The sequence below is a fragment of the Choloepus didactylus genome, chromosome 11 (assembly GCF_015220235.1).
Source record: "Choloepus didactylus isolate mChoDid1 chromosome 11, mChoDid1.pri, whole genome shotgun sequence".
Classification (NCBI taxonomy): Eukaryota; Metazoa; Chordata; class Mammalia; order Pilosa; family Megalonychidae; genus Choloepus; species Choloepus didactylus.
The window spans coordinates 39,718,929-39,731,213 of NC_051317.1; the positions used below are offsets into that span (position 1 = coordinate 39,718,929).

Here is a 12,285-nt window from a genome sequence, read left to right on the forward strand (position 1 = left end):
CACTAGTAAATGTCCAGACCTTTAAACCCATTCTTAATCATTACTCCTAATGTTTCCTGTGTGAAGTGTTTTGTTTTAATTACTGTTTATGGAGGAGACATGAACTCTTCTGCCAGGGCGGGGAGGATGAGCCTCGTCCGTTTGATCTCCCGTCCTTCTCTCCACAGTGTATAGAAATGAGACTTGTTTGAATGGTTTTGTGATTTAAATGGCATTTATGGTAGTATTTGCTGGAGAAGAGATTTGCTGTCTTCGTCCAGCCTGGCACCCAGCCTCTGTGCCGTCCGACACGTAGGTCGGGCCTCACACTTGACTCGGGAGAGGGGCCGCTGATCCACAGCCCCACGGGTCAGACAGCGTCCGTGGGACCCGGGCAGGGCTGACTCAAGGCCGGGGGTTCAGGGAGGGGGCTCAGGAGCAGAGGACATGGGGACACTTGACTGAGGTGTTGGAACGGGGGCAGGAGGGTAGTGGGGACACCTGTATGGAAGGATCTGTTACTAGCTGTGCCCTGTAAGGCCCCGTCGAGGACATGCACACCCTCTACCAGCTGACGTCACTAATATTTGTCTGTTTTGCTGATTTTGTTGTGCTTTGCTAATGGGCTTTATTAAAACTTACATTTGTGTTTTCTGAATAAATTTAAAAGAGATATAGTTTTTACTAGTTTTGCAAGAGCCTAGTTCTTAAAAGCGTAGTGCGGCGAGAACCAGAGGCTGCCGTTGGTCGCAGGCCGCGGTGGACTCATTGGCTCCTGGCCCCAGAACGCCAGCTTGTTTTCCAGCGTGTCCAGCACCTTCCACTGTAACGCAGGTTCATGCTAGAGTTGGCTCCTTAACCGTTCTCATCAACACCGCTGTTTAGATTAGAATGAAAGAAGAGAGATATGCAGTGATATTTTAAGAACATAAAGTATTTTTTGAGAATTTTCTTTTGATGTTCGTTTGGTTAAATCATTCAGTCCCACTGGTTATTTGAGCCTAAAATGCTGGGGCAGCACAATTTCTAGAGACTTGGCAATGGAGTAGGACACTGTGTTTAATAGGCAGTGTCGCTATATAAATTCTTTAATTGTTCTCCATATGTTATGCATGAATCAGCTGGGGTTGATTCATAGGCAGGTGCACCCAAGGGGCACTCTTTTTCCTTTTGAGGCTTTCAGCATGTCCCCTTATACCACAGCAAGGGTAGAGGGCAGCTGCAATGTAGTAAATGTGCAAAGATAGAAAATAAGAATCGGGATTTTGAGAGAAGGTAGGAAGTGAAGTGGGTGGTTCTTTACTTTATTCTTCAGCAAAATAGCCGCAAAGGGCCACTTTGTCAGAGCTGTAATGGCCACAGGCTGCAGGAAGGGTTTCCCCGTGGGGAGCAAAACAGCTGACTCTTCGGGATGGCCACTGGCCACTGACTGCTCCCCCCCCCCCAGCCGCCTGGCAAGTGGGAGGCAAGTTATGGTATGACAAAGCAGACAAAATCGTTTCAGCTGGGAAAGTCCCGGGGACTTTAGGGGTAATATCTAATAGATAATATTCATAGGTGCTTTTGGTTAAACATTTTGACTCTTCTGATAAAGTATTACAGCCTTGTTTTGGTACAATATTCGTTCTGTTCCATTTTTGCTTGGAGCAGCCCAATTGGCACATACTTGGTTTCTTTCAGCAAATCCTGACTCTTCTGTTAATTTGAGTCCATCATTATAATTCAGGTAATTAACATTTGCATAGGACATTCCACAGTGCTTTTCAGGCCTCCTCTTCCTTGTGGTGCTCTGAGTAACCAACAGGATGCTGTTGGGATTCTCACAATCTCTGTTCTAGCAAACCAAATCCCAGAGAAATTAAGCGATTTCCTAAATCACGGAGCTACTGCTTTGTTGAAGCTGTTCTTAAGTCCAGATTGCCTTACTCTAAGTCTCATTAGACTCTTTCTCCCATACAGTGTGACTTGCTGCAAATCCGAATGCCTTTTAATAGGAAATAATAGGAACTATTAGAGCAGATTGGAAGCTTCGTCATTGATTATCATAATGCTGTCACCCTTCTGATTATCTGTGAATGCAGTTACCACATTTGTGAGAATTTAGAAGAAAGTAAAAATAAAATAAAATAAAATACAAACCAAGAGATGATCTTCTTGATTGTGGGACAGAGCCTTTGTAGGTGATCCAGAGCAGATAGTGGAAGTGCCTTCTGGTTTGGTGACTCAGTAAAATGAAGTCACTTTGAAATGAAGTCTGGCTAAATCTAGAGACCTCTTACATGATACTGGTTTTGCCTCTGAGGGTGGGATGTGGGGCAGGCCCCTTCACCCTTAATCTATAAAATGAAAGAGTTGAGCCAGCATCTCTCCAATACACCTTTTGTTTTATTTTTAATTTTATTATGAAATAAATTCAAACTTACAGGAATAGTTGCAAAAACAATACAAAGCCAATACACAGAACTCCAGCATACCCCAACCCTCCTCCCCCAATACCCCGATCCACCAACTTTAACATCCTGTCACACCATCATTTCTTTCTTTCCCTCCCTCCCTATCACCCATCATCTATTGCTCTCTCTTCTGAACATATGAGAGCAAGCAATATGTTCAAGCAATATTGTTCATCCTTGAACAAACAATATAATTCACATATACATTTCCCATGAACAAGAACATTCTTTTATGCAATCCCATTAATCGCGGCTAAGAAGTTCAAGAAATTCAACATTGATACAAAGCTTACCTTCTATATTTCCTTTTTTTTTTTTTTCTTATGTCCCCGTTGTGTCCCTTTGAGCCTCCTCTTCTCCATCCTCAAATCCCATCCAGGATCATCCTTGGCATTTAATTGTCATTATCTATTTAGACTTTTTTTTTTTTTTTTTTCCATTTGTGGAAACATATATACAGCCTAAATCTTCCCATTCCAACCCCTTCCTACCATTCCATTAGTGGGATTAATCACATTTAGAATGTTGCAATGCTAGCACCTTCCCACCATCCATTGCTAGAAATTTCCCTTCACCCCAAACAGAAACCCTACACTCATTTCTTAACTCCCCATTGCCCCCTTCCCCCACTCCTTGTAACCTGTACTCTACTTTTCATTTCTATGGTCATATTCTCTGATACTTTCTTTGTGTTTACCGTGGGGCTTAAATTTAACATCTTAAATCTATAACAATCTTGTTTCTCTTTGATACCAACTTAACTTCAATAGGATACATAAACTATGTTCCTATACTCCTCCATTCCCACACCTTTATGTAGTTCTTGTCAAAAATTACATATTTTACACTGAGTCCAAAACTACTGATTTATCATTACAGTTTATGTATTTTAGATCCTGTAGGAAGTAAATAGTGGAGTTACAAATAAAAAATACAATAGTATTGCTATTTATATTTACCATGTGATCTTTACTAGAAATCTTTATTTCTTCATGTGGTTTCAGTCAATTATTTAGTGTCCCTTCCTTTCAGTCTACTCAGTTCCCTTTAGCATTTCTTATAGGACTGATCTACTGGGGATGAAGTCCCTCATCTTTTGATTATCCGGGAATGTTTTCATCTCCCCCTCATTTTTACCCTCCAGGTGTTTGTGAATTTTCTAAATCTCTAATGGTTATTGACTTCTATTTGTATTCCATTGTGGTCAGAGAATGTGCTATGAATAAATTCATTTTTTTTTTTAATTTATTAGGCTTGTTTTATGTCCCAGCATATGGTTTATTCTGGAGAAAGATCCATGATCACTAGAGAATAATCTGTGTCCTGGTGATTTGGGATGTAATGTTCTATATATGTCTGTTAAATTTATTTATATCTCTCTCCTTTCTTTGTTTCTCTGTCCGTAAGGCTCCCTTTAGAATCTGAAGTAGGGCAGGTCTTTTATTAGCAAAATGTCTCAGCATTTGTTTTTCTGTGAAAAAATGTAAGCTTTCCGTCAAATCTGAAGGAGAGTTTTGCTGGATAAAGTATTCTTGGTTGGAAATTTTTCTCTCTCAGAATTTTAAATAATGTCATGCCACTGCCTTCTCGCCTCCATGGTGGCCACTTAGTAGTCACTACTTACTCTTACGTTGTTTCCTTTGTATGTAGTGAATTACTTTTCTCTTGCTGCTTTCAGAACTTGCTCGTTCTCTTCAGTATTTGACAGTCTGATCAGACTATGTCTTGGAGTGGCTTTATTTGGATTTATTCTATTTGGAGTTTGCTGGGCATTTATGCTTTGTGTATTTATATTGTGTAGAAGGTTTGGGACGTTTTCCCCAACAATTTCTTTGAATATTCTTTCTAGGCCTTTATCCTTCTCTTCCCCTTCTGGCTGACCAATTAGTCTTATATTTGGATGTTTTATTTTATCTATCATATCCCTGAGATCCATTTTGATTTTTTCAATTTTTTTTCCCCATTCTTTATTTTGTTCTTTCATTTTCTGTTCTGTGGTCTTCGAAGACACTGAGTCGTTGTTCAACTTCCTCTAATCTTGTATTATGAGAAACCAGAGTCTTTTTAATTTGGCCAACAGTTTCTTTTATTTCCATAAGATCATCTGTTTTTTTATTTACTCTTGCAATTTCTTCTTTATGCTCTTCTAGGGTCTTCTTGATGTCCTTTATATCCTGTGACATGCTCTCATAGTTTGTCTTTAGTTCTTTGATTAATTGCACCAAGTTCTGTGTCTCTTCTGATCTTTTGATTTGGGCATTTGGGTTTGGGTTCTTCATATCGTCTGGTTTTATCAAATGCTTTAAAATTTTCTGTTGTTTTTGGCCTCTTGGCATTTGCTTTACTTGATAGGGTTCTTTCAGGATATAAAAAATACCAGTATCTAATTTGTCAGATCTACAGCTTGGTGGCGTAGACTTTCTTTAACTAACCAGCAGATGACGTCCACGAGTCACCGATTTCTCCCAAGTCAGTTCTCCACAACTTTGTCTTTGTGGTGTGTGGGGATCGTAGGGATCTGATTCTTGTGGAGTTCAGTTGGTGCACTAAGTTTGGGTGTGTTGCTGGTGCTGTCCGCCCTGAATGCGGGGCATGTGTCTGGGTGGTTAGAGAGGCAGGGCAGCTTTAATAATCAAACCTCTCAGATGTTCCCGGAGATTTAAGGCTGTTGCAAGAGTCTAAGCCTTCATTTCAGTCTTGCCACAGATTGTTTCTGCTGCTGACCCACAAGTCCTTGGTATTGGCATAGGGTCCCTGGAATTTCCAAGCGGGTCCTCCTTCTCAGCTGTGCTCTTCCAGGACCTCTGCTGAGGGAAGGCTGTGCCATGTCACAAGTGCACACCGGCCCTCCAGGGAAGCCCTGGGCCGCAGGGCTGTGCAGGGGTGTTCCCAGCCTGCTGTAAAGATGGTTGAATGAGGTGTGTTAATTTCCCCCTTTTCGCACAGCTCCGCCTTCCCAGTTCCAGGACAGTTAGCTGTGGGTGCACTAAAGGCCACTGTCCACGGCCGATATAGTGGTGTGTGCACGGTTGCTACGGGAAACACTCCCCATCACACTGGGACCCTTGGCGCAGCTCTGAGCTATTGCTTTGGCCCCGGGCAGGAGCGTCCCCAGCCTGCTGGGGAGATGGCTGCAAGGGGCACGGTTTCCTTCTCCTTTTGGCTCATGTCTGCCCTCCTGGCCCTGAGACAATCAGTGGGTGTGGGATGGGCTGTTCTCCACGCCAGACACCGAGGCCTTGGCACAGCCCACTCATTGCGCGATTCTCACCGCCGTATCCGCAGCCACTCCCGGGTTTTTTTTTTTTTTAAAAAGAACTAGTCCGTCTCCAAACACCAACCCATGGTTTCCCCACACCGCAGCACAGCCGCCGGACTTTCAGCCAGCTCGCTCACTCGTTTCAGAATGCAGACTCCCGGTTTCACCAAATGCACAGTCCCTGTGGATTTAGCAGACCTTGTCCAGCTGGTGCATCGCTGGAACTGGTGTTCTGGGTCACTTTCTGGCTTTTATCTAGTATTTTTCACGGAGGTGTTTTTTTGCCTTGTCTCACCTAGCCGCCATCTTAGGTTCTCTCTCTCCAGTACTCCTTTTACTAAAATTCTTGGATTGTATGAAAGGTAATAATTTATACACAAAAAAGGATAAATCATGTAAGAAATTAATGTGTTTTATTTACTTTAATATCTTTTAGTAAAATTAACTCTCAGAAACCCGAGTAAACTGAGTGAAAAATCAATCTTTTGCCAGCAGTTTTACTTTTAAATCTGTCAGCTATGTTTAAAATGTACCTGTTGACCAGCTGATAACAGTAAGTATATTTTGCATGTGCAATATAATAAACAGACTGTAAAATCTCTCACAGCAGTGAGACATACCCCTACATTTTGAAGTTCTGGGGACAGGGGAGGTCATTTCAAGGCCCACGTCAGTGAGGGACAGAGAGACCGAGAAAATGTGGGCAGGGACTGTGTTTCCAGCCCTGGGTCTGAAAACTCTTCCCCACCCTTGAGGGAAGCAGCAGCTGGTCATTTCCTTTCCTGGGGGCAGCTGGAGTACTAGGTCAGCTGGGGGAGTCCTCTGCCACAGGTGGAGCCCCACATTGAGCCAGAGTTTGGCTGGCAAAGTGAGGGCACAGGAATCCGCAGTTCCAGCTCACCTGTGTAGGTGCAACCTGCGTTTTAGATGCAAAGCAGCGTCTGAGGACAATTAAGTTACTGAACGGTGCCATCTTCTGGACAGTCTGGAAGAAACAAGGGAATTGAAACACACTTAACAAGATGCTCCAGACCCTTTCTCAGGACCACAGGAGCTGGTCTACATGCCCTGTACGGAAACCTAGCCCTGCTTTGGCTGAGAAATACGGACAAACCAACTATCATAGCAGGGCTTTAAAACAAACCCAGATCTTTCTGACTAGCCGAAAATAGAGCACCACTGGAAGCCGGCAGATCTATATTACCACACACAGTGAACTTACTGGGGTCCCCAGTACCTGCCTTCTATCCCTGTGACAGACCATGGTGGGTGCCTGATTTTGGGGGAAGACTTGGGGGCAGAGCCAATTTGACAACTGGCCAGCAAGTGAAACAAAGAAAAGACAGAGATCAGAGAAAACCAAGAAGAAAACCCTAGAAAAATAGAAAACAACTTCTAGAATAAACTAATTAAGAAAATCAGATGCCTTGACAGCAAAAAATTAGGAGCCACACAAGGAAACACAAATACGGCCCAGTCAAAGGAAAAAACACCTCGACTGATATTCAAGAGTTGAAACAACTAATTAAAGATGTTCAAACACATCTTCTAAATCAAATCAGTGAGTTGAAAGAAAATATGACAAAAGAGATGAAGGCTATAAGGAAGACAGTGGATGACCATAAGGAAGAATTCATAAGCTTGAGAAAACAACATAGAACTTATGGGAATGAAAGGCACAATAAAAGAGATGAAAAACATTATGGAAACATAGAATAGGAAACTTGGAGAGGAAGAAGAAAGTATTACTGAACTAGAGGACAGAACATCTGAAATTCTACACACAAAGAACAGATAGGGAAAAAAATGGAAAAATATGGGCATGGTCTCAGGGAACTGAATGACTACATGAAGTGCACAGATATATGTGATATAGATGTCCCAGAAGAAGAGAAGGGAAAAGGGGCAGAAAAAATAATAGAGGAAATAATTGATGAAAATTTCCCACCTCTTTTGAAAGACATAAAATTACAGGTCCAAGAAGTGTAACAAACCCAAACAGAATAGATCCAAACAGACCTACTCCAAGACACTTACTTATCAGATTGTCAAATGCCAAAGACAAAGAGAGAATTCTGAAAGCAGCAAGAGAAAAGCAATCCATGACATACAAGAGAAGCTTGATAAGACCAAGCAGAAACCATGGAAGCGAGAAGACAGTGGTATGATATATTCAGGATACTGGAAGACAAAAACTGCCAACCAAGATTCCTATATCCAGGAAAACTGTCCTTCAAAAATGAGGGAGCATTTAAAATATTTATAGATAAATAGACACTGAGAGAGTTCATGAACAGGAGACCTCCTCTAAAAGAAATACTAATGGGAGTGCTACAGACACACAGGAAAAGACAGGAGAGAGAGGTTTAGAGAAGAGTATAGAAATTAAGATTAGCAGTAAGGGTAAATAAAAGGGTACAGGTTATCAGGAGATAGAGGGTAGTGATCAAGCATTTGATCCTGAAGGAGTATAGAATGTTCAACAGGATTGATTGTATAGATTCAGAAATGGTTAGCACAATGCGGTGTGATGGGATTGCAGTATTTTAAGAACACTTAACAAAGCTGTCTGTTAGTAAAGTTGAAAGAGGGGGGTCTAAGGACATGTATGACACCAGAAGGAAAGGTAGATGATAAAGACTGGGACTGTATAACTGACTGAAAACCTAGAGTGTTCAATGATGGTGATTAAATGTACAAATATAAGAATGTTTTTACAGGAGGAGAACAATGAATGTCAGCTTTGCAAGATGTTGAAAATGGCATGGTATTGAGGAAAAAAGACAGTCAATGCAAACTAGAGTCTGTAGTTAACAGTAACGTTGTTATATGTGTCTATTCATTGCAACAAAGGCAATATACCAAAGCTAAATGTCTATAAGAGGGAGATAGATAAGGGAGGAGCGTGGGTTTCTTGGTGGTAGTGATGTTGCCTGAACTGTTTATTTTATTTTATTTTATTTTATTTATTTTTTTAATTTTTATTATTTTTATTCTTTTTTTATTCTTTTTTCCCCTCTTCCTCTTTCTTTGTGGAAGAAATGGAAATGTCCTCATATAGATTGTGGTGGTAAATACATAACTGATTATATAGGGAACCGTTGATTGTTTACTTAGGAGGGAATGTCTAATGTGTGAATAAAACCATTTAAAAAATAAACAGAAGGATACAAATGCTGGGGAAAGTGTGGAGAGAGGGATGTACCTATTCACTGTTCATGGGGAAGTAGAAATGGTGCAGCCCATATGGAGGGCAGTGTGTTGGTTCCACAGGAAGCTAACTGTGGGGTTGCCATATGGTCCTGCAACCCCGTTATTGGGTACATACTTGGAGGAACTGAGAGCAGGGACACGAATGGACATTTGCACACTGGTACTTATGGCAGCAGTACTCACGATTCCTAATGGGTAGAGGTGGCCTAAGGGTACATCGACTGATGAACGGAATACAAACTGTGGTGTATACATACAATGGAATATTGAGCATCTACAAGAAGGAATGAGGTATGGAACTAGGTACATGGACCTTGAGGACAGTATGTTGAGTGAAATAAACCAAAAATGAAAAGGCAAGCATTATAATGCCTCACTAATGTGGACTAATATAATGTGCAAGCTCTGAGAATTTAATCTGAGAGCATAGGTTATCAGGGGAAGGCTTATGGTAAAGGTTTCTAGACTGTAAGCTCTTAAAACAGTTGCTTCTTTCCTGAGTTTTAGTGGTTATTTCTAAATTCTGATATGCTGAGCTCTTTGTGTATAACCTGCTTGGTCCCCAGAACATGGAAGACGCATGACCTTTTAACCAGTCATGTTGGGTGGAACATTTTGAGTGTTTGCATGAAGGTGTGACACCTTTGATTGGGTTATTTCCATGGAGGTGGTGTGGCCCCACACAGTCAGCGTGGGTCTTAATTAGATCACTGGCATCGTTTAAGAGGTGCTCAGGAGGAGAGCTGAAGCTGACAGAGACACTTGGAGATGCTTGGAGATGCTAAGCTAAGAGATGAAGCCTAGAGTTTGCTTCAGGGAAGCTAAGAGAGGGCTCCTAGATGCTTAGAGAGAAATGCCCTGGGAGAAAGAAGGAAAGATGCACAGGAGCTGAGAGAGACAAGCTAAGAGAGAAGCTGAGGGAACATTTTGAAGAAAGCCATTTTGAGACACAACCCCGGAGCAAAGGACCAGCAGACACCAGCCATGTGACTTCCCAGCTGACAGCGGTGTTCCAGACACTGTCAGCCTTGTTTCAGTAAAAGTATCCTCTTAGTATGGACACTTTTATGGCCTGAGAACTGGAAATTTGTAACATAATAAATCCCCTTCATAAAAGTCAATCCATTACTGTTATTTTGCTTAACGGCAGCATTAGCAAACTGGAACAGTTGTATATCCATGTCACAACTTAATCAAAGCATACACTTTAAATTCACGCAGTTTATTATGTATTTCAAGTTATGACCGTCAATAAAGCTGTTTTTAAAAAAGCTTAGTTTAGAAAGAGAAGATCAAATACAAACACAATATAGTTTCGCAAGTACAGCTTTGATGCATTGGCCCTAAGGCTGTCACTGGACCGAGTGTGGCAAGGAAACCTCCTGGCTGGCTGCCACCTGACCCTGCAGTGCTCAGAGCTGCCTTTAATACAAGGTACAAAAGCCCTGGAGGCCTTCTGATACCCCCGAGGAATCAGAAAATGTTTTCTCCACACACAAACCACTTCTTTTTTTTTTTTTTTTTAACAGTCATCCATTGATGGACATATTTATTGTTTCCAATTCTTTACTTTTTTTTAAATTAAGATTTATTCACACACCATACAATCGTCCAAAATATACAATCAATTGATCACCTTACCCTCATGTAGCTGTTCATTGATCACCCTGATCTATTTTTTTACATTTTCCTTGTACCAGAAAAAGTGTTAAGAATTAAAAAAAAAACAGTGAAAAAGAACACCCATATCACCCCCCCCCCACGCACACACACCCTATTTTTCCTTTAGTTTTTGCCCCTATTTTTCTACTCATCTATCCATACACTGGATAAAGGGAGTGCAATCCACAAGGACAAACCACTTCTGACCCACAGGAGCCCTTTAATTTTAATTACTTTTTCCAGTTCACCGAATGGTACCCCAGAGGTTAATGTACTTCCAGGAAGTGGGCAAATCATTCCACTCCCCCAGCCCAGGCTCTTCCGGCCCGGGAGTGACCAGCTGGACGCCGAGAGCTGAACCCACAAAGCCCTGCCCAGGGGCGCCCCTGTGCGTCCGCACCCCACCTCCTCCCCAGACCTCCAGGCGAGCAGAGAACTTCGGGGAGACTGTGCTGCTCCTTTGTATTCGTCCCCTTGTGTTTTTTCTGCCTAGTTTCTATGATTTCTGACCAACACAAAATGAATATAAAGGGTTTTTAATGCAAAAAAAAAAAAAAAAAAAACCCTGCCCCTAAGACGTGCCCCTGTCGCCGTGTTTTCCTCGCTGCACCCTGTGCTAGCAGTTACCAGCCTTGAGCGCGTCCCTGCCAGAAGTGCTCCCTGCTGTTTGTGGTGTTTGCCCTCCGAGTCCTCAGTGAGAGGGTTGAAGTCAGTGGCAGTGACGGTGTCCAAGCCTGTTCGGTTCATGGGCTCTCTTCACTGAGGGGTGGAGTGTCGGCTGGTGGGCACGGCCTGGTTGGTGTGTTTGCCTCACTAGACTCTTACCAAGCTTGTGATGGATTTGTCCCATCACCCTATGCTTCCTTCTCTTCTGAGGGATGTCAGCCCTGCCTAAAAATTAATGAATGACTCGTGATGCCTTTGCTAAAAAATAAAATAAAATGATCCATCTGCTGAATAAGAGTAGGAAGATGCTTAAGGAAGGTCTCTTATATGTTGAACAGATGTTTCTGTTGTCTGTAGAGGTCTTCCCTGGTTTCCTTTGCACTCTGGACTGAGTCTTGGAAGAATCGGAGGGAGTGACTTCCCCTCCCTTTCCTTTTGGCTCTTTTGTGACAGTCCCCTGCCTGTTTATTTGTTCGGCACGCCGCGATCTCATACTGCTCGCGGCGTGTTGAAGCTCTTTTTGTGCATGTGTTCCACTGGCAGCGGGACTGTTTGGGATGCTCTCCCTCCCCCCTTCCCTTCCATTTCTTGGGGAACAGTGTGCCACTGCCTGTCTGCCAGTGGGGCTCTGCCCCAGGACACCCCCTCATGCTTGGCAGGCCTGGCTCGCCCTTGGGGAGCAGTTCCCCTCACCAGTTGCCCGTCCCCTCTTCCCGCAGCTGTGGACGTGGCTGGAGGAGCTGCAGAAGGAGCTGCTGGACGACGTGTACGCCGAGTCGGTGGAGGCCGTGCAGGACCTCATCAAGCGCTTTGGGCAGCAGCAGCAGACGACCCTACAAGTGACAGTCAACGTGATCAAGGAGGGGGAAGACCTCATCCAGCAGCTACGGTGGGTCCCTGGGCCCCAGCCCCCTGGAAACAGAGCCCAAAATCCCACCAGGGGCTCCCCTCCCCTTTTAATTCTTTGAAAAAGTAGCATGCTCTGTCCAGCTAAGTGGAGAGCAAGTAACTTCTGTGATTGCACAGGTGAGCAACCTGTCTCTTCTCTCTCTT

General features: G+C 43.0%; 1 protein-coding gene across 1 annotated transcript in view; it reads left to right on the forward strand.

The window, feature by feature from the left end:
* The window catches only part of TRIO (trio Rho guanine nucleotide exchange factor), a 409,289-nt gene that overhangs the window by 244,308 nt on the left and 152,696 nt on the right, over positions 1-12,285 (forward strand). Inside the window, 1 exon segment of the mRNA XM_037798879.1 lies at positions 11,952-12,121. Within this exon segment, the coding sequence (XP_037654807.1) occupies positions 11,952-12,121 (170 nt within the window).